The sequence below is a fragment of the Colossoma macropomum genome, unplaced genomic scaffold, assembly GCF_904425465.1.
Source record: "Colossoma macropomum unplaced genomic scaffold, Colossoma_macropomum, whole genome shotgun sequence".
Lineage (NCBI taxonomy): Eukaryota > Metazoa > Chordata > Actinopteri > Characiformes > Serrasalmidae > Colossoma > Colossoma macropomum.
The window spans coordinates 34,767,790-34,787,049 of record NW_023494785.1 but is presented as its reverse complement, the minus strand read 5'-3'; the positions used below and the strand labels follow the sequence as shown (position 1 = coordinate 34,787,049).

Below are 19,260 nucleotides of genomic sequence, written 5' to 3'. Positions count from 1 at the left end.
GTTGCTGTAGAGCTTGTGGCTGCACAAACATAAAAAAAAATCTAAAAACATGTCCCGCACTAAAAAGTCCCTCCTGACGTCCTGCCCGCAGCATTTGGTTGAGAGGAGTGCCTCATTTACAGTGAAAATGCAATTGCAAACAGGAAAAACAATCACCTATTTGCAACTGCATTTCCTCATTATGGTGCTTCAACTCTAAATGAAATTGTAATCGCAAAAGGGTGGTTGTTTTTCCTTTTTTTATGTCAGAGTCAGACCACTAAGACAATGAAAATGAAATGCCAGAAGCCCTTTGCCTTTCCAAATTAACTTTTTCTTTGAATAAAGTCCAGAATATGTTGCGATAGTACGAACATAATGCATGACAACATATCCAATTTTAAATGATATAAGCACATCTGTAATGTGACAGTTTCCTTCCCTCATACCTCTTACTGTAACCGTACACTTTGTAAGGTCCGTGCCAAGATCGCAGCTGTACTGTCCTGCATCTGCCTGCATGATATCACGGATAGTCAGACCCAAGCTCCGGCTGTCATGTAAGAGCTCATACTTGTTGTCTGCAAAAAGGACTGTTCCGTTTTTCCGCCAAATAGGAGACACTGTGGCTTTTGAGGCTTCACATTTCAGGGTTATTGTGCCTTTTTCTTCTCCAACTACATCATCCAGCAACTTAAGGAAAATAGCTTTCTTTTCTGTATTTCAACAAATCAAAATTAGAACATGAAAATGAAACAAGGGAAATATGTTTACTAATCTGTGACACAAGCTAAAGAGCAAAAATATGGATATAATACAAGGAATTTATATTTCAGTCAAGAATTAGGATTTTAGAATACTTCATTTAAAAACAATGATTTAATCTCACTTGTTTCCAGCAAATTCGGTTTTATTTTACATTTACCTGTTATGAAACAGCCTCAAATCAGCTTACCTTTCACTTTCAGGCAGACCGTCTCCTTCTTATCTCTAATGCTGAAGGTGATTTTCCCACCATCTTGGGGTGCCAGGTTCTTAAGAGTAACGGAATGCATTTTACCAACATGCTGGATAACGTTAAGGTCATTCTTGAAGAGTGGCTTGTCATTGAGGAACCACTGAGCGTCCTCATCAGCATAATTCACCTCACAGACAAACATGGCATCAGCGCCCTCATCAACTTCCAGGTCTGTCAAGTGTTTGGTGATTTCAACTTTACGCACTGTGAAACAATACAGTGAAAACAACATTGATACAGTATTTAGTCTTTTCACATAGTCTTCTCCACAATAAGCATGATTCCAAAATAGCACGTAACTTAAATTGCAAAGAGAGATGAAATTAATGGCGCAGACTACGGTTTGAATCCAATACACTTTTTTATCAAGTTCAGTCAATATCTCGTCACTATCCGCTAGCTCTCTGTGGAGAGATGGGTGAGAAACAGCCACAAATTTGATATAAAGTGTTGAATTTGACTCTCTTCAATTCAATTTAAGGTGGAACGGGAAAATTCGAAAACAAGAAGCTGAGGCACCTGAACCCTGATAGTAAGAGGATAGTGAACCACTGCTGGCAGTCCACTGGTGTTTTGCTCAGCGTTTTCTGGGCAGCCCACTGGTGGTTAAGCAAAGTAATAGACAAAATTTCACGTCATTGCTCATTTTCCACTCAAAGTCCAATTTAATTTTTTCTTATTTCCTTTTTTCAGTTACACTTTGTAAATTAGTTTAATAAATAATTTTATTTTAGTAAATAAGTTTATTTACTAAAAGAAAAGGCTCTGTGCATTTAAAATCTATTTGAGGAGATTAAAAACTAGTTAGAGCTTGTGTGCAGGACAATAACCTGGGTGGTCCGAGTGTGGACCAGCAGTGGCAAACAGTCAGCAGGGTGCTGACCTTGTATGGCCAGCAGACCGATATATGCTTGCCATCTGGGAATATAGCCTAATTGCTGCACCATTTAAGGTGGAACAGGAAAATTCACACAAGAAGCTGAGGCAGCAAAATTAAGCTGACTTCAGCTTCATCGAGAGTCGAACAACATGAAAACGGATGAGGAGTTTGCTCAAGCTTGACAGGTGGGTCACGTTAACCTATTTTTGCAGTTTTGTAGAACCAATAGGTCAATATTGTCTTGCCCGTTTGCTAATGTTAGTGATAGCAACTGGTCAGCTCCGCAGCAGCAGCTGTAGCAACAGTTTGCTAAGCCATAACATAGCTAACATTAGTTACATTACTTGCTGTGTGTTTGTTTGTGCTAACATTATATCATAGCATTTGTCTGTACATTTGCGAAGGGTTTTATGGCTGTGAAGATCTGAAAAAACAAGTTTTCCAACCCAATGTCTTTTGCCTTGGCATTGTGCATGCATGAATTTGAGGGGCAGAGCTCTTCAAGGAGCGCTGAAGGGAGGAGTGTATTTGTTTTGGGTTCAAATATCTTTCATTATATAATATTTATAATTAATTTTTTGTGTCTATCTAGACACATGTCTAGACAGATCCAACCATTATTTAGACATAGCTTTTGGCAAGGGCACCCAGACTTTCATTTAAAAACTCCGGGTACTTCATGGACTTTTGGTGCATCATTAGTAATCAAGCAATGTACCAATTACTTTAACAATTGAGGCATGAGAGCTTTTACAAAAGGCTTAGCTTGATGTAGTAAGTAAGTACATAAATAAGCCACACACTGTAACTGTTCCATACATTTGGCAGCTCCTGTAAAAACCTTTAGTAAGTAAACAGTAATAATGGGACTCCAGGCAACATATTTAAAATGATTTTACCTTCAACACTGAGAGTGGCCTTGCTCTCACAGGTCCCAGCCTGACAGCGATATTCCCCAGCATCATCTGTATTCAGCGCCTGGATAATCAGCTGCACTTCAGCATAATTTTGATTCATGATGTACTTGTCAGAGGCCTCCAGAGCAGTTTGACCCTTAAACCAGCGTACGTTTTTAGGAGTAGCCGATAGCTTACATGTAAGCCTGGCTGATGCCTTCTCCTTGCCAGTTAAATTTCTGAGAGGCTCCACCACTTCAATGGGACGCTCTGCCAGATTTAGAGATTTACAGTAATGAGGGCAAAAGTAACAGCACATGATAAATGGGTAATTATGCAGATCATTTGCCTTGTGGCAAGATTTTAGAAAGCCAAAATAAATATTTGTGGGGTTCAGGTCAGTGTGCAAATAATACAAATGTTAAAATAAACTAACTTTAATTAATGAGCTCACACTTCTGTCATTGAAATGAACAAGAAAGATTGCATCCTCTTGTCCATTTTCAAAGCTGTGCTATGTAATTATAAGTGATAAATCGATGCAAAATCATGCAAATATCCAGAGGCAAGAAGCATTTTGTTTAAGCTATTACTAAGCAACCTGCTCCAAAACAAATGATATAACTGCAGAAATCAAAAAGGTGTCTGGTCATCTTGCTATCTATTGTCGGGTAATTAAAGGAACAACCGTAACCTTTGACAGTGAGCTGAGCTGTTGATTTGCTTTTTCCAGCAGTGAACTGCACAGAGCCTGACATGGATGCCTTGGTCTTCTTAAAAGTAAGGCGATGCATTGTCCCTTCCTTCTCCATCTCAATATCACTGCTCTCCTTAAGACATTCTCCATTCAGGGTCCACTTCACTGGCTTGACTGTTTCCACACTAATTTCGACCTCAAAGTGAGCTGCAAATGGTTCGGTCACCTCCACTGCACTAAGCTCCTTCACAATGCTGATGGCCTGCTCTGGAGGTCATGACATTACAAAAAACATTAACCACTGCCGTACTCATGAATACAGTTACATAAACTTATTGGAAAGACAAAGAAAAAATAATACTTCCATATAATCAAAAAGAATTGTGGCTTTTAAGCAGAAAGTCATTACATTATTAGCATATAACCATTTTTTGCATGAAATAATAAATAAGCAAAAATAGCAAATGAAAACAGATTTACCTCTATTTCATGTATTACTACTGGCTAATTATGGTCATTGTTGACTGATGATAACTAAGTCATAAATGGTATCACATAACTTGTAATAAACAGGTAATTGACATCTTTACATGATTCATACAGTCAGCTCTGGCCTAGTGTCAACTTGTTTTCTTATAATAATTATATGTTGTTTTTACCCTCCACTAGTAGTTGACATGAGGTCTTGTCATCAATAGCATCACACGTATACATAGCCTCGTCTCCGGAATCCACATCATTAATGGTGAGCTTGCGGTAGATGTCCTCACTGGAGATTTCATGCTTCTTACTGGGTTTGATCTCTGTCTTCTCCTTATACCATTTGACCTTGGCACTGGCCCGAGATACCTGACACTCTAAGTGTCCACGATGCTTGTACATGGCAATTTTATCTCTTAGTTTCTTCACAAATCTCACTGGCAGCTCTGTAATAATTACAAATGGCTTAGAATATGTACAGCTCCAAATTTACTTGAAAGAAGATTGGTAAAGAGCAGACAAACTCTACAAAACAACTGCTTTAGTTGATTAGTTTTTTTGTTTGATTATTTGTTTTAATGAACATTGAACTATATGCAACAGTCTGGCAATGTGCCTACTTTAAAACACCAACCTTTGACCATCAGCCTAGCAGCTGATGAGGACTTCTCAGCCACAAACTTGATTTCAGCTGCATCTTCAGCCTTCACAGATTTGAAAAGTAGAATAAATGTTCTTCCTGTGAAGAATGATGGCATTTTACCAAAAAGAATAATACACATATCAAAGGTTTTTGTCAATTGGAACAAAAAATATATCTAAGTGAAAGTAAAAAGTATCTACATTTAACAAATTCAAATAAAAAAGCAACAAATCAACAAATAAATTAAAAGTTTTCTATGTTACGTGGTGTTTGGTGTGGTGACTAATTGGTGGCAGTGTTCTGCTCTCAAAGACAAATCAGCAAAGTTTGCACTGTAGTCGATGCTTTATTAAAAAAATCCAATTGCACAGGAGCTCAGCTAACTGGCAAGAGAAAAAAGGAAAAATCTCCTGGCCATGGAGGCAAAATGAAAATGTGAAGAGTAAAAATTTTTTTCCCTCTTGCAAACTGAAGCAAAGTATAAATCTTCTAAAATAATATGTATAGTAAGTATAATATTTAGTACAGTTACAAAGTACAATTAGCTAAGTACTTTCTGCTCTTGTGTATCTGGCTGGCTCACAATATTGATGTCATAAAATTGTAACACAGATAAAACAAAATATATTGACTGATTACAGATTGCTTGTCATGTGCAAATATTGTCTGATTCTGAGTTTGACTCACCTTCTTGTCTCATCTTGATGTTGTCCCCAGGTTTGAGTTTGACCTCATCTTTATACCACTGGCCCTCAACCTCATCATGAGACACCTCACAGACAAACACTGCACTTTCTTTCTCTGTTACCTCTAAGTCCTGCAGCTTCTTTATGATCTTAATATCTCTGGCTGTGGGAAAACCAAAAATAAGATTGTTACCTTAAAGCTGGTTCTAAAATAGACAGCACACAGACACAGAAAACAACGTGATAAAAAACTGGCACACTGCTTCCTGACATGATGTTCTTTCATTCATATTAATGATGAATAAATTTAAATGTCCTGAAAGGTTCATAATGTTGTCAATAAAAATGAGATAAGACTATGATTAAGATTTTGTAAAATTTTTAATTTCTTGTACCATGGACAGTCAGTTTTGCTGATGTGTTGTCATCAGTTGTTTTCAATATGTACAAGCCTTGGTCTTCATAAGTACACTTCTGGATGATAAGGCTACGTTTGCGACCCTGGGAATGCATTCCATATTTCTTCCCTGGTTTCAGCTCCTCATCATCCTGAGAAATGTCACATTTCATGACAAATATTATATTTTAGACACAGTATTTGAAAAGAATTCAGGGTGTTAAATTAATTCTGTATACCTTAAACCACTTAACGTCAGCATTTGGTCTGGACACTTCACTCTCAAATATGACTTTTTCCTTTTCTGGGATTTTAACATCTTCTAGAGGTTTGAGGATTTTTGCAGCAGGTTCTATATAAAATAAAAGAAGCAGAAATGTAGACCCCAGTATCTGTAATGAACATCAAGAGATTCTTCAGGTTCAGCATAAACATACCAGTCACAATGAGTTTTCCAGAAGTATGGACACCTTCTGCCTGGAAAGTGATGATGCCATCATCCTCCATCTTTAACTGGGACATGGTTAATGAATGTTTATTTCCCAGAGTGGTAATGAGGACTTTGGGACCTGTTCTCAGTTTTTGGCCATCCTTGCTCCAGGAACCCTCCACATCAGGTTGGTTAAGTTCTACCTCCAGTGTAACTGTCTCCTGTTCTTGAGCTTTTACCTCCTTCAAGCCTTTTACCACGTGAATCTTCTTCACTGTTTGTCAAAATTGGAGAGAGCCATTGAAAATGAGTGTAACAACAAACACAAGGCAGAAAGTATCTAAGTGGTTAGGGCTACCGACTGTAGCTATAGAATTACAGTTTTAATAAAAATAGAAGTCTTTGAACTGCGTGTTTTAAAGACTTGAAGACCCCTAGGTTTTAAGTTTTTTTGAATATTTACAATGTTAAAAATATTATTATTAAAAATATAAATAACAAGTTTAAACATATTTATGCCAAAATAAGGCGTACTTTCTACTGTGAGTTTGGCCTCAGTCTTGTCGTCTAGGGTCTCGCAGGAGTAGAGGCCTCGGTCAGTGTAGGTCACATTCTTGAAGATCAGCATTTGTTTGGCACCATCAGTCTGTATCTTCAGATTGCCTCCAGGCTGCAGCACCACACCATTCCTTATCCACCTCACTTCACTGGATGGCCTGCTCAATTCTACTTCCAGCTGCACTGTGTCTTGTTCCTGAACCGTTATGTTCTCAAGTTTCTTCTTGAAGGTAACTGGGAGCTCTGAGGCAATGGGTGAAGCAAAAAGTTTCAGTGGTAGTACTCTTATAACATTGTTACTGTAGTGCAAAAAACTGACCTGTCAGTTGCAGACTCCTGACTGAGATATTAAGGTAAAGCCACACAAACAAAATATGTTATAAGTTATAAGCCTGTGATAATTATTACATATTCGCCTGATCACAGTTATCTGAACTGATTGCAATTATTTTTGTTTCAATCAGTTGGGTTGAGAAAAATACATGTCAATAAAAGACAGCAGAAAACATATTTACTGAGACATCATGATTCATTTGAAAAAGCAAACATTCTAATTCTGAATTTCGAGGGCAGTGTTGAGTAATGTTTGTTTACTTAAGCTTTGTTCCTCCACAGTTGGGAGTTACTAAGGTAGGAAGATACCTAATCAGCCAATGTAGCCCATTTAGGCTTGTACTTTAATACATGCATAAAAAAACACACAAATAAATCACAATTATTTTATCTCGCAAATAATAGTCAGGTAAAATTTCACGCTTGTAATAGGCCTAGTAAGCAATTACTTTAAACATCAGCTTAGTAATTACTTTTAACATTAGCTTAGTCATATTTGCATGTCTTACGTTGCACTTGTAGAGTTGCTGTAGATACTTTGCTCTCAGCATCCACACTGATCTCTCCTGCATCCTCGGGTGTGACGGCAATTATAGTGAGAGAATGGCTGGTGCCTCCATGAGCAATCTTGAACTTGGACCCAGCAGTTACAGGCACACCTTTGTAAAGCCATCTCACGCTTACATCCACAGGGGTGATAGAACATTTAAAAATGGCATCCTTGCCTTCATTTGCAACAACGTTGTTCAACTTGGAGATGAACTTCACCAAGCGTGGCGCTATAACACCAAATAAAGTTGTCACATTTAGAATACAAGAAAAAAAAAAATCAGATGTGATTCTTTAGAAATGAAAATTATGTTTTTGTGTAAAATAACTACAATGAAATTTATATCATTACACATTTTTAAAAATAAAATTATTGTTTATTACACTGAAACTCATAAAATTGTGGTGATTCTGTTACTGGCTTAAAATTCACCTTTAGTGGTGACCATGGCAGTGGTCTTGTCATCTTTGCATTCACAGCTGTATTCTCCTTCATCCTCCTGGACTACAGAAGACACGGTCATTATGCGGTGTGCTCTATCAGCACGAATGGTAAACCTTCCACCAGGCTTGATTTCCTTGCCATTGTGTCTCCAGAGGATGTCACCTACAGCTCTGTTCAATTGGCAGGACAAGGTCATGGTGCCCTTCAGAGCTACAGATACTGGCTCCAACCTAACCACAAACTTTAGAGGAGCCTCTGTGGGCATGTACAGAAGGGAAAAAAGTCATCACGGAGGACTCCATGAAAAAAGGTTACATGTATACTTTAGCATATGCCATGTCTGTCTTACCTTTTACATTAACTTTGAATTCCACATTGTCATTAGCCACTTGACATATATAAGTGCCACTATCCTTTGCTTCAGAAGATTCAACAATGAGAACACGAGAGAGACCATCTGTCTTCATTTCATACCTATCGCCTTCTTTCAGCTGTACTCCATCCCTGAACCAACTAACAATTGCATTTTCCGATGTCACCTCAGTGGTCAGTATAATCTTCTCCGTTTCTTGCACCACTATAGCTTCTTTAGTAACAGTTTTCTTCTGGAATTCAGGCGAGACTTCTACAGAAAGAAAATGGGAAGGAATGTAGAGGGACATACATGAACTATGTCTTTACAACAATACGAACACGATTCCTCAAGAAATGATTCAATGCATCATCAAATCTTAAATTTAACCATACCTGGATTTGATTATTTTGGTACAATTCATAATTATTTAAAAATACACTGAACATACAAATGTGACTGAAGAATTGTTTTACACTGTATGTAATATCAATATTAAAATTAATATAGCAAGATTACTTTTTGAATTTTTACATTTGTCTGCACTGTTTCATAGTGATTTTTTTTTTTCAGAAGTCAGATTTTTCTTTTTCTCTGATCATAGGCAGTTATAGTGTTTAGTATCCACTAAAGGTGGACACTTACATCAGCAGCTTTGAGTGTTTGGTCATTGCAACTGTAACCAAAACGACTGTTATGCCAACTATTTCAGTACTTCAGGAAACAACTCCAATACTTTGGAATTAATATGTGTTACAGAAAAACACTCAGAAATCAAAGCTAACAATTAACATGATAGGCTGTCATTTGAGTATGAAGAAAAACAACCTTTGATTATCAGTTCCAATAGCTCATTACAGGAACAATGAAACCACAACTTTTATGTAGCTACACATACTGTATAATGGTCTAGAGCTGCATTAGTTACTAACCAGTTCACAGAGATATTGCAAAAAAAACAAAAACTTACCTGCCACCTGAATCTTAAACATCTGCTTTTCATTTCCAGCCTCACAGGTGTACTCTCCAGCATCTTTCTTCTCCACACTATCTAACACCAGCTGACGGCTCTTGCCCTTTGCCTCCATGTGGACAGTTCTGCCGGAAGTCAGCTGCTTTCCATCTTTATACCATTTTACCTCAGTCTTTATGTCAGATACTTCGCAGCTCAGCGTAGCTTTCTGAGAGGCAAAAACTTTCACCTCCCTCTGATAGGAATCTTTGTTGATGAAAGCTGCTTGACTTTCTAAAGAGACAATTATAAAACATCTAGATTCATCATCGGCATGCTGCTTTTACTAATTGATTTACATTGTAGAGACAGGAAGTATTAAAAAGGAGAAGGTATGAAACAAACAAAAAAAAATAATAATAATAACTACAAAATTGAAACAAGATTGAAGGGGCCAATTCAAGGCATGTTTTATACACTAAAAAAGAGAGGCACTGAATTTATATGATTCATGTCTACATAATTTCCATATGATTGAAATATGTTACATCAGCAGCAAGAAATAATTGAGTAATATATTCTATAAAAATCATGTGAATTCAATGCCCATGTGAATTCAAATTTGACCATGGCAAATTTGAATCACAATCAAAAGCAGATACATGTGCACAGAATGTAACATAACTACAGTGGCTATAGGCTCAGTTTTTGACATCTCAAAGAAGATGTAGGATTTCATATGATATTTTTGACATTTTCATTTTGTGCACCATGCCAACCAGATGCAAAAGACCATATAATCATTAAAATGTGTCATACCTGTAACTAGAATCCTAAAGGCCAACTTCTCATTTCCAGCCTCACAGGTGTACTCTCCAGCATCTTTTTTCTCCACACTGTTCAAGACCAGCTGACGGCTCTTGCCCTTTGCCTCCATGTGGACAGTTCTGCTGGAACTCAGCTGCTTTCCATCTTTATACCATTTCACCTCAGTTTTCATGTCAGATACTTCACAGTTTAGGGTAGCTTTCTGAGAAGCAGAGACTTTCACCTCTCTCTGATAGGAGTCTTTGTTGATGAAAGCAGCCTGGGTGTCTGACGGTGTTGCATGGAAATGTTATTTATTAGTTGATGACTAATCCATGAACCTTTTCTTTCTTATTCACAGTCACAAAATCTCACGAAAAACAAGAAAGTGTATCATGTCTTTTGCAAGACAAATTATTCAGTGCAGATTTTTATGTAATAAAGCAGCTGTTTACTCCTAAGAACTGATCCCATTAAGCCATGGTTCCTAACCCTGGTCCAGGAATATCTCTGCCTTGCACATTTTAACATCTTCACCGCTCAAACACATTTTACACAGAAAGTTCTTGTTTTTTAGCTGGAAAAACTAATGCATGGCAGAAGTAATGTATATTCATTTCCTCTCACTAGGTTGAAAACTACATATGGTAGCTCTAGCTTTAAAATAGGCATTTGAAGGTTGTAAAACACATTGGGAAGGCCTGTGAGATTGTGTGCAATATGCTATCAACCGTCTGTGCCCCATATATATATAGATCAGGCATAACATTATGACCTCCTTGTTTCCACGCTCATTGTCCATTTTATCAGCTCCACTTGCACTTTGTAGTTCTACAATTACAGACTGTAGTCCATCTGTTTCTCTGCATACTTTGTTATCCCCCTTTTACCCTGTTCTTCAATGGTCTGGATCCCCATGGACCCTCACAGAGCAGGTACTATTTGGGTGGTGGATCATTCTCAGCACTGCAGTAACACTGACCTGGTGGTGGTGTGTTAGTGTGTGTTGTGCTGGTACGAGTGGATCAGACACAGCAGTGCTGCTGGAGTTAAACACTGTGTCCACTCACTGTCCACTCTATTAGACACTCCTACCTTTTCAGTCCACCTTGTAGATGTAAAGTCAGAGATGATAGCTCATCTGCTGCTGCACAGTTTGTGTTGGTCATCCTCTAGTCCTTCATCAGTTACAGGACGCTGCCCACAGAACGCTGTTGGCTGGATATTTTTGGTTGGTGGACTATTCTCAATCCAGCAGCAACACTGAGGTGTTTAAAAACTCCAGCAGCACTGCAATGTCTAATCCACTCAGACCACGTCAGTGTTACTGCAGTGCTGAGAATGATCCACCACCCAAATAGTACCTGCCCTGTGAGGGTCCATGGGGTTCCTGACCACTGAAAAACAGGGTATAAACAGGGTGCATATACACACATTTTTTTTTTTTTTTACGTTTTTCCTACCTGCCACCTGAATCTTAAACACCAGCTTCTCATTTCCAGCCTCACAGGTGTACTCTCCAGCATCTTTCTTCTCCACATGGTCCAACACCAGCTGACGGCTCTTGCCCTTTGCTTCCATGTGGACGGTCCCGCTGGAGCTCAAGGGCTTGCCATCTTTGTGCCATTTCACCTCAGTTCTCATGTCTGACACTTCACAGCTTAGTGTAGCTTTCTGAGAGGCAGAGACTTTCACCTCTCTCTGATAGGAGTCCTTGTTGATGAATGCAGCCTGAGTTTCTGTATGGAGAGTCATTGAGCAATGAGGAAACTTACTGATTATTCATGTTCCACAGCAGTTCTAAAGAAACAGCAAACACTTCCATGGATTTATAACATAGCCGTGACATGGTCAAAGAAAAGCATATGCAAAAATACAGGCGAAAGATAATCAACACTGAAAAATAGTTAATTCATTTTTACAAATGGCTTACGAATGGTCACTTCATATTTAATTGTCAATGCAGACCAGCTACTTCAGGTTCAAAAAATGTACTTTGTCCATATATATACTTACTAGCAATATACATGACTGCTGACCTACTAGTTTCACTTGTGGGAGGTGACAGAAACAGTGCACTTATCTATTGTATGACAAAAAACATTCCTATAGAGCTTAATATTTTTAATTTTGTGGATAAAATCTGACTACAGTACTTCCATAAAGTTCAAATGACAAACAACTGCTGAGATCCTCCATACCTGATACTTGAACCTTGAATATCAGCCTCTCATTCCCAACCTCACAGGTGTACTCTCCAGCATCTTTCTTCTCCACACTGCCCAGTATTAGCTGACGGCTCTTGCCCTTTGCCTCCATGTGAACAGTCCTGTTGGAGCTCAGCTGTTTGCTATCTTTATACCATTTCACCTCAGTCTTCACATCAGACACTTCACAGCACAGTGTAGCTTTCTGAGAGGCAGAAACTTCCACCTCCCTCTGGTAGGAGTCTTTGTTGATGAAAGCAGCCTGAGTGTCTGATGAAATAATTGTTAAGCAGTGGATATTTAATGATAATTAATTTTCCTCAGTAGTTGCAAACAAACAATTATAGAACACAGTCAAAAACCAGTGAATTAAGGCTTCTAATTGGCATAACTGACAAGCCATGCAACACTAAACGGCCCAAATTCACCAGTTCTTACTTCAAGTTAAAAAAATCTCTCAAAAAAATTAAATTTGACTTGTCAATGTACAGCCATATGCGAAAGTTTGAACACTCCTGATCAAATTGCTCTAAGTAAAAATACATCCTCTAGGGGGGAAAAAAGTAAACGTATCATTTTTCTGCTAAATTTAGTGCACAATTCTATTTATTTGCAGTGTTTAACATACTGGAAAAAAATAAAACAAAAAAAGACTGCCATAAATTTTGAAAATTCCATTTGCATATAAGTGTATTCTCTGTAGAAGATGTGTACTTATGTCCACTTAATAAAACAACAAAACATACAATGGCAAACTTTTGTATAAGACCAATGACTATAACAGTCATACAACTGAACATTACCATGAAAATAATAGGTCACGTGATTACGATGATGCGCAAAATCCAGATGGATGGCAGGAAGTGACGAGCAGAATGGATGAGATGGAGGCAGAGAACTTGTAGAGAAGAGCATTACCACTCTGTAATGTCTTCCGGATTTCTCAAACGCTAGAGGGAGCTCCCAAGCAAGTCTAAAATGAATGACTTAAGATGGAGCATTTGTGCAAAATCACAGTTTTTAAAAGCTTAAACGTTTTAATATAAAAGAATACATTTATTCCCTGAGTATAGAACAGCATGAAACATTTTAACAACGCTGTTATATTTTTTAAAAAATGCTTTTGGACTCGAGTTATAGGAGCTAAATGTACGCTAAATGCACCTCGTGTACGTTCACGACGTCAGTGAGCGCGGACAATGAGTTGCCCCACTCACCAACCAATCCGCACTCAGTAGCAATAATGCTAGCATCTTCCTACCTCTGTCGCACCGTGGTAAATTAAAATTTTCAGAACCACATACGTTTTGTCCTGTGTACATTTTTCTCCCAAATGTCACTGGATCCTCTGAATTACTACGTCATTTAAGAGTCATAATACTAATATTGCTTCATGCAAGCTAAAGCTACTGTGCATCAATTTCATGTCACTAAGCTACGCGGAAGCAGGGCGGGATATAGCGGTGTTCTGTTGAGTTGTGTTATCTTATCAAAAGGCTATCAAGGCTGAATTCAGCTTTTTTTCCTCCAGCTTCTTCTTCAAATTTTTCCCATTCCACCCTAAGTGGTGCAGCAGTTGTGATTAGCTATCAGAAACATTACCAAATGGTACAAAACAATATTGACCTGTTGGTTCTGTGAAACAGCAAAAATAAGTTAATGTAAACCCATCTGTCAAGCAGAAACGGAGCAACCTGCTCATGCCTTTCAACTCTCGATGAAGCTGAAGGCAGCTACTTTTTCCACCAGCTGCTTTTTCGAATTTTCCAGTTTCACCTTAAATGGTGTAGCAGTTATTATAGCATCTCAGGCACCAGAATGTCACTGCTGCACCATGTAGGGTGGAATGGAAAAATTTGAAGAAGAAGCTGGCAAAGATCAGAAAGTTACCAGCATTAAAAAAATAGTAAAGATACTTTTGATAGCGTAAATCAGCTTATCAGGGGGGTAAGTACTAATATTAAGCTGAGTCTGTACTGAATTAGCCTAAGTGCAGGTAAGTTTGTAGAGCTTTTCAAAGCAAGCTATAAATAAAAGGGAAAGCTCTATCGGAATTGCTTTGCAACTTAACAGGAAAAACATGTTTCTTTTCTTCTGACTTCTTTTTATCTCCCCTAATTCTGCACATGGAAATACACTACCACACTGGCAAAGCGTGCTGGTTTGCACATTTTTTAAGGTGGCTGCCTTGTGTCTAATGACATCAGTTCAGTGCACAGTAGCATTAGCTTACACATAGCACTATTCAAATTTCAACTCTTTAATGACCTTGTAATTAAGAGGATCTAGTGATATTCGAGAGAAAAAAAATCATAAGACAAAACACATCAGCTTTGGAACATTTTTGGCATTACTTGTAATTATTGTTTTAAACCTTTCACCAGTGCACACCCGAAGATCAACTGTTCAAAATACAATACTCTGCTTCTCCCGACCACAAATGAAGGTTCACAAGACATTTTTGCCAGTGTTTTTTTTTTATTTTTTGCATTTGTCTTCCTTATAAAACAACATTTGGTATTCAATAAAAGTTCATTGTGGTTTCTCTGTTAGATCGACTTGAGCAACCATAAATGATGCAAACCATAGGCATTTTGAGAGCTTATGGTAGTGATTCCTATGCAGAAAATCACTTCCTGCCCTCCATCTGCAGTTCGTGCCAAAGCATTGCAGTGACATCATTTGCAAACAGCCTATTCTTCTTTCCATAAAGTTCAAATTTAAATAAACAATTATCTATAAAATAATCTTCCATACCTGATACTTGAACACTAAATACTAGCCTCTCATTCCCGGCTTCACAGATGTACTCTCCTGCATCTTTCTTCTCAATACTGTCCAATACTAGCTGACGGCTCTTGCCCTTTGCCTCCATGTGGACTGTCCTGCTGGAGCTTAGCTGCTTACCATCCTTGTACCATTTCACCTCAGTCTTCATGTCAGGCACTTCACAGCTAAGGGTGGCTTTCTGAGAGGCAGACACATTTACTTCTCTCTGATAGGAGTCCTTGTTGATGAATGCAGCTTGAGTGTCTGATGGGGCAGTTGTTAAGCAATGAGGAAAGTTAAAAGTTAGTCAGGTAAAGTTTTAGTCAGTATTTGTAAACAAACAAATAGTGAACCCTACAAACGAATTATAATACAGACAAAAGCTATTTCTGTGGAGTTTGGTGTTTTAAATTTGTGGCCAAAATGCATACAGTTCCTGGTCAAATGATCTATTATGTTGTTTTTCTAAATGACATCATCTACAAGGAACAAAATTAAATATGGCATTTTTCTGCAAAGCCAAGTTGTTTAACATATTAAAAAAATATATAATAAAATGTAAAATGTGCAGTAACTATTGCAGGTCACATTTTTTTTGCCAACATGTTAAGCTCAGGAATAAACAGTATTCACGCACTGAAATGTGCAGAAGTGTATTCTCTGTAGAGAATATGTATATATTTTTACTTAGAAAACCAACAAAACACAAGTTCACTGGGGCAGCAACTGTACATATATATTATGTATAAAATAAATAACTGACTCTTTGTTGAAGTTCAGAGATAAACAAATGACTACATACCTGCAACCTGAATTTTAAAGAACAGCTTCTCATTTCCAACTTCACAGGTGTACTCTCCAGCATCTGTCTTTTCCACATTGCGCAACACCAACTGACGAATTTTACCTTTTGCCTCCATACTAAGAGTCTTACTGGAGCGCAGATGTTTGCCATCTTTATACCATTTCACCTCAGTTTTGGAGTCAGACACTTCACAGCTCAGTGTAGCTTCCTGGGAGGTAGAGACTTTCACCTCTCTCTGATAGGAGTCCTTGTTGATAAAGGTGGTTCGAGTTTCTAGAGGAAAAATCATTTAACAACTTCAGGATGCTCATAAGTATTAGTGAGGATCATGAAATAGTTAATCCAAAACAGTGAATTTCTAAAAATACAATTCAAATAAGGAGGATTAGGCATTAGTCATGAACATAGAAATGCAGTCTGACCAACATAATTGAGTTCTTTATGCTCTTTATTTTTTGATATGACTGAACCATCAGTGTACACTGCATGTTAATTTTAAAATTTTATTAGACTTTGCATAATTCCATATATGGGCCTGCTGTGTTTTGACATGTCAAATTAGTACTATTCTGTTTTTATTTTCAGACCAATTAGTGCCACTTTTACCTTTTATTTTGACCTGGAATGTGATCTTGTCCTCTGCCGTCTCACATGAATAGCGTCCTTCATCGCTCTGTTTAGCTCCTTTGATAACCAGTTTTCTCTGCGTCCCTTGGGACACAAAGGTTGTTCTCTTGTCTTCCACAATTTCTTTTTGCTCTTTCTTCCACACAACAGTAGTTCTAGGAGATGCCACCTCACAGCTGAGCACCACATCACCCATCAAAGGAGAAGCCTCCTGGGGTTCAGTCCTGGGCTTGGTAATAAACTTAGCTGACTCCTCTGTTAAAGCAAAAAGGGGGTCTTAACAAACAACCATGCTAAAAGTGCTATCTGCCTTTAAATTTTGAATTTTGGCAATAAATTGTTAAATTATCAAATAAATTTGATATCCAATAAATCCAATAAATTGATCCAATAAATGAATCTTTTTAATGGCAGCTAAATTTATTGTAAATTCATGTGTCATTTGTCATATTAGTAGTTTTAAACACATCCCTTTAGTTGCACACATTTTTCAAACACGTCAGAGCAGTGCTGTGAAATCAGATTACGTGATGCCACTGTTTTACTGTATTTTTAAGACTGTTTTTTTATGTATTTTTAAGATTGTGGCATAAAATGTATTTTTTCAAATATACCACTATTTTACCATTATCATTTTATCGTTTTTATAGTTTATTGACAGCACAATGTTAATTTCTGAAATAAAAGTCTCATTACATTCTTCTTTCCATACTCATAATAAAGACCAGTGTTTTGTCTGTCTCAGTGCTGATGAAAGCACAAATTACCTTTTACAGCAAGGTGGATGGACATCCTATCACCATCGCACACACACTCATAAATGCCTGCTTCATCATCAGTCACATTATGAATGGTCAGGGTGCGTCTACAATCCACACTCGAAGCCTCATACTTCTTGCCCATTCTTAGTTCCTTGCCATTTCTCATCCAGGTGACCTAACAGCAACACATACGGTACACTGGTTAGTGCTGAAAACTCATGGATTGAAGGATATTTGTAATTTGCATATATTATGTACTAAAAGCAAATAGGTTCAAATGCATTTTATTTTATTAAAAACCCAAAAAATCCAAAAAAATATTAAGAATGTCCCAAATCCGACCAGTGGATCAAGACTGGAGTCAATCCTGGAATATTTTAAAGGCTCAGGTATAAGCTGTATAAAGTCCAATTCCCTTCCAATACTTTGTTTTTTTCTTTGTGTTCTATTTGCAGCACTATTGCAGAGGCATCATAAACTGGCACTTTCTGCAACCTACATCTTTCTGAAATGAACATTTTGATCTCAATATCTATAGTGTGGAAGATGAAAGATGAAAATGAAACCTTCTAATATCTACAATGCCAGAGTATCCACTGTATATAAGCTCACCACCTTTCTTTAAAATAGGGGAATAATAAACTGTGATCATGCGAGTAATTTTTTCTGAAGCATGAACAAAATACACCTCCTTTATTCCTTTTTCACTCATGAGTCACGACTGGTTAAAAATGAAAAATCTCTGCAAAACATTCTGCTTTACTGGTAACTGTGCCACTTCTGCTTTTAAACTGGCATTAGCAGAAACAGGGAGAGAAAAAAGCAGGCTTCTACACTTGTGTTAGAGCAATGTGAAACTGAAATATATTCATGACACTATGAAAAAATGGGTAAAAAGATTAGTTCAGAATGTATGTAATTGATTTTACAGCAAAATTTTAAAGAAGCACGGAGCCAAATCGTTGTTTAATTAAACTAGATCATAATCCAATATTAAACACTGTATGAAATGGTAATTTTTAAAAAAGTATACCAAATATATGGATCAGATTGGGGGTAAAAAAAAAAAAAGATAACTCACTCTCTAGTTTTCTTTTTTATTATTATAATTAAAAATAGTATAACTGAAAAACGATTTTTATGTCTCATGCAGACTAACTAAGAGACATATACTTAAATCATTAGTTTTATATTTTTATTCTTGTAGGACTGGTTTTACACAGCCCATGTGGGCAGAAAAGACAAAGTATGTGAGTTCTACACAGGTAATAGTTTCTATATTGTCTGCATGGTTTATGTGATCTCAGACACTTGTCATCCACAGGCTTTTAACAGCCTACTTCTAAAAGCAATGAACTTAAATATCAAAGAAAACAGGGTGTGAAAAAGGGAAGAGACTCTTTTTACTGTACAACTCCCCTAGATATAACTATAAAAAGCAGAGTGTTTTATCTGTTTAACATCTTGTAGACGCATCCTTTGATCTGGATAAAAAGTTTTCTGCAAGAAGCGCTGGAAGACTCTGTCTCGAACTGTACTGAATCAAGCATTCTTAGGATGTTCATTTGTCCTATTAACTGGAACTAGAGTATGAGAAAGCTATTAGATATTATTAGATCACAAAAACATTTAAACATGATATGAGGGCTATACACATACACATAAGACTGGACCCATCTGATTAGTCTTCTTATACAAGTTCATGTATATCATATCATAATTTTTTTCAGTTGTTATTATTGTGGGATTTTTTGTTTGTTTTAAGAATACCAGCAGCCATTTACATAAGCTATGTAAAAAAGAAAAACTGCACAAGCCATCTTACTCATTTTGTAAGATGTTACATTTCATTAATAAAACAAAATAATCACTTCTCACCTGAATGCAGGCATCTGACACCTCTGTGTGCAGCTGGGCAGAGGAATGGGCACTGAATGTGAATACCTCTGCATCAGAATATTTCTTAGTGAAACGAGCAGGAGCAGCTGA

The 19,260-nt window shown here is 37.3% G+C and overlaps 1 protein-coding gene across 1 annotated transcript in view; it reads right to left on the bottom strand.

Moving 5' to 3' along the window:
- The window catches only part of obscnb (obscurin, cytoskeletal calmodulin and titin-interacting RhoGEF b), a 130,992-nt gene that overhangs the window by 90,577 nt on the left and 21,155 nt on the right, over nucleotides 1-19,260 (bottom strand). The window contains exons 7-29 of the mRNA XM_036592309.1: nucleotides 19,150-19,256; nucleotides 17,278-17,446; nucleotides 16,490-16,765; nucleotides 15,881-16,156; nucleotides 15,067-15,342; nucleotides 12,304-12,579; nucleotides 11,566-11,841; nucleotides 10,115-10,390; nucleotides 9,314-9,589; nucleotides 8,341-8,616; nucleotides 7,980-8,246; nucleotides 7,507-7,776; nucleotides 6,641-6,907; nucleotides 6,114-6,380; nucleotides 5,916-6,028; nucleotides 5,675-5,828; nucleotides 5,281-5,442; nucleotides 4,585-4,689; nucleotides 4,130-4,396; nucleotides 3,468-3,737; nucleotides 2,777-3,043; nucleotides 935-1,201; nucleotides 429-695 (exon numbers count right to left, since the gene is read on the bottom strand). Coding sequence (XP_036448202.1) covers nucleotides 429-695; nucleotides 935-1,201; nucleotides 2,777-3,043; nucleotides 3,468-3,737; nucleotides 4,130-4,396; nucleotides 4,585-4,689; nucleotides 5,281-5,442; nucleotides 5,675-5,828; nucleotides 5,916-6,028; nucleotides 6,114-6,380; nucleotides 6,641-6,907; nucleotides 7,507-7,776; nucleotides 7,980-8,246; nucleotides 8,341-8,616; nucleotides 9,314-9,589; nucleotides 10,115-10,390; nucleotides 11,566-11,841; nucleotides 12,304-12,579; nucleotides 15,067-15,342; nucleotides 15,881-16,156; nucleotides 16,490-16,765; nucleotides 17,278-17,446; nucleotides 19,150-19,256 — 5,427 coding nt within the window. The remainder of the gene's footprint in view (nucleotides 1-428; nucleotides 696-934; nucleotides 1,202-2,776; nucleotides 3,044-3,467; nucleotides 3,738-4,129; nucleotides 4,397-4,584; nucleotides 4,690-5,280; nucleotides 5,443-5,674; nucleotides 5,829-5,915; nucleotides 6,029-6,113; nucleotides 6,381-6,640; nucleotides 6,908-7,506; nucleotides 7,777-7,979; nucleotides 8,247-8,340; nucleotides 8,617-9,313; nucleotides 9,590-10,114; nucleotides 10,391-11,565; nucleotides 11,842-12,303; nucleotides 12,580-15,066; nucleotides 15,343-15,880; nucleotides 16,157-16,489; nucleotides 16,766-17,277; nucleotides 17,447-19,149; nucleotides 19,257-19,260) is intronic.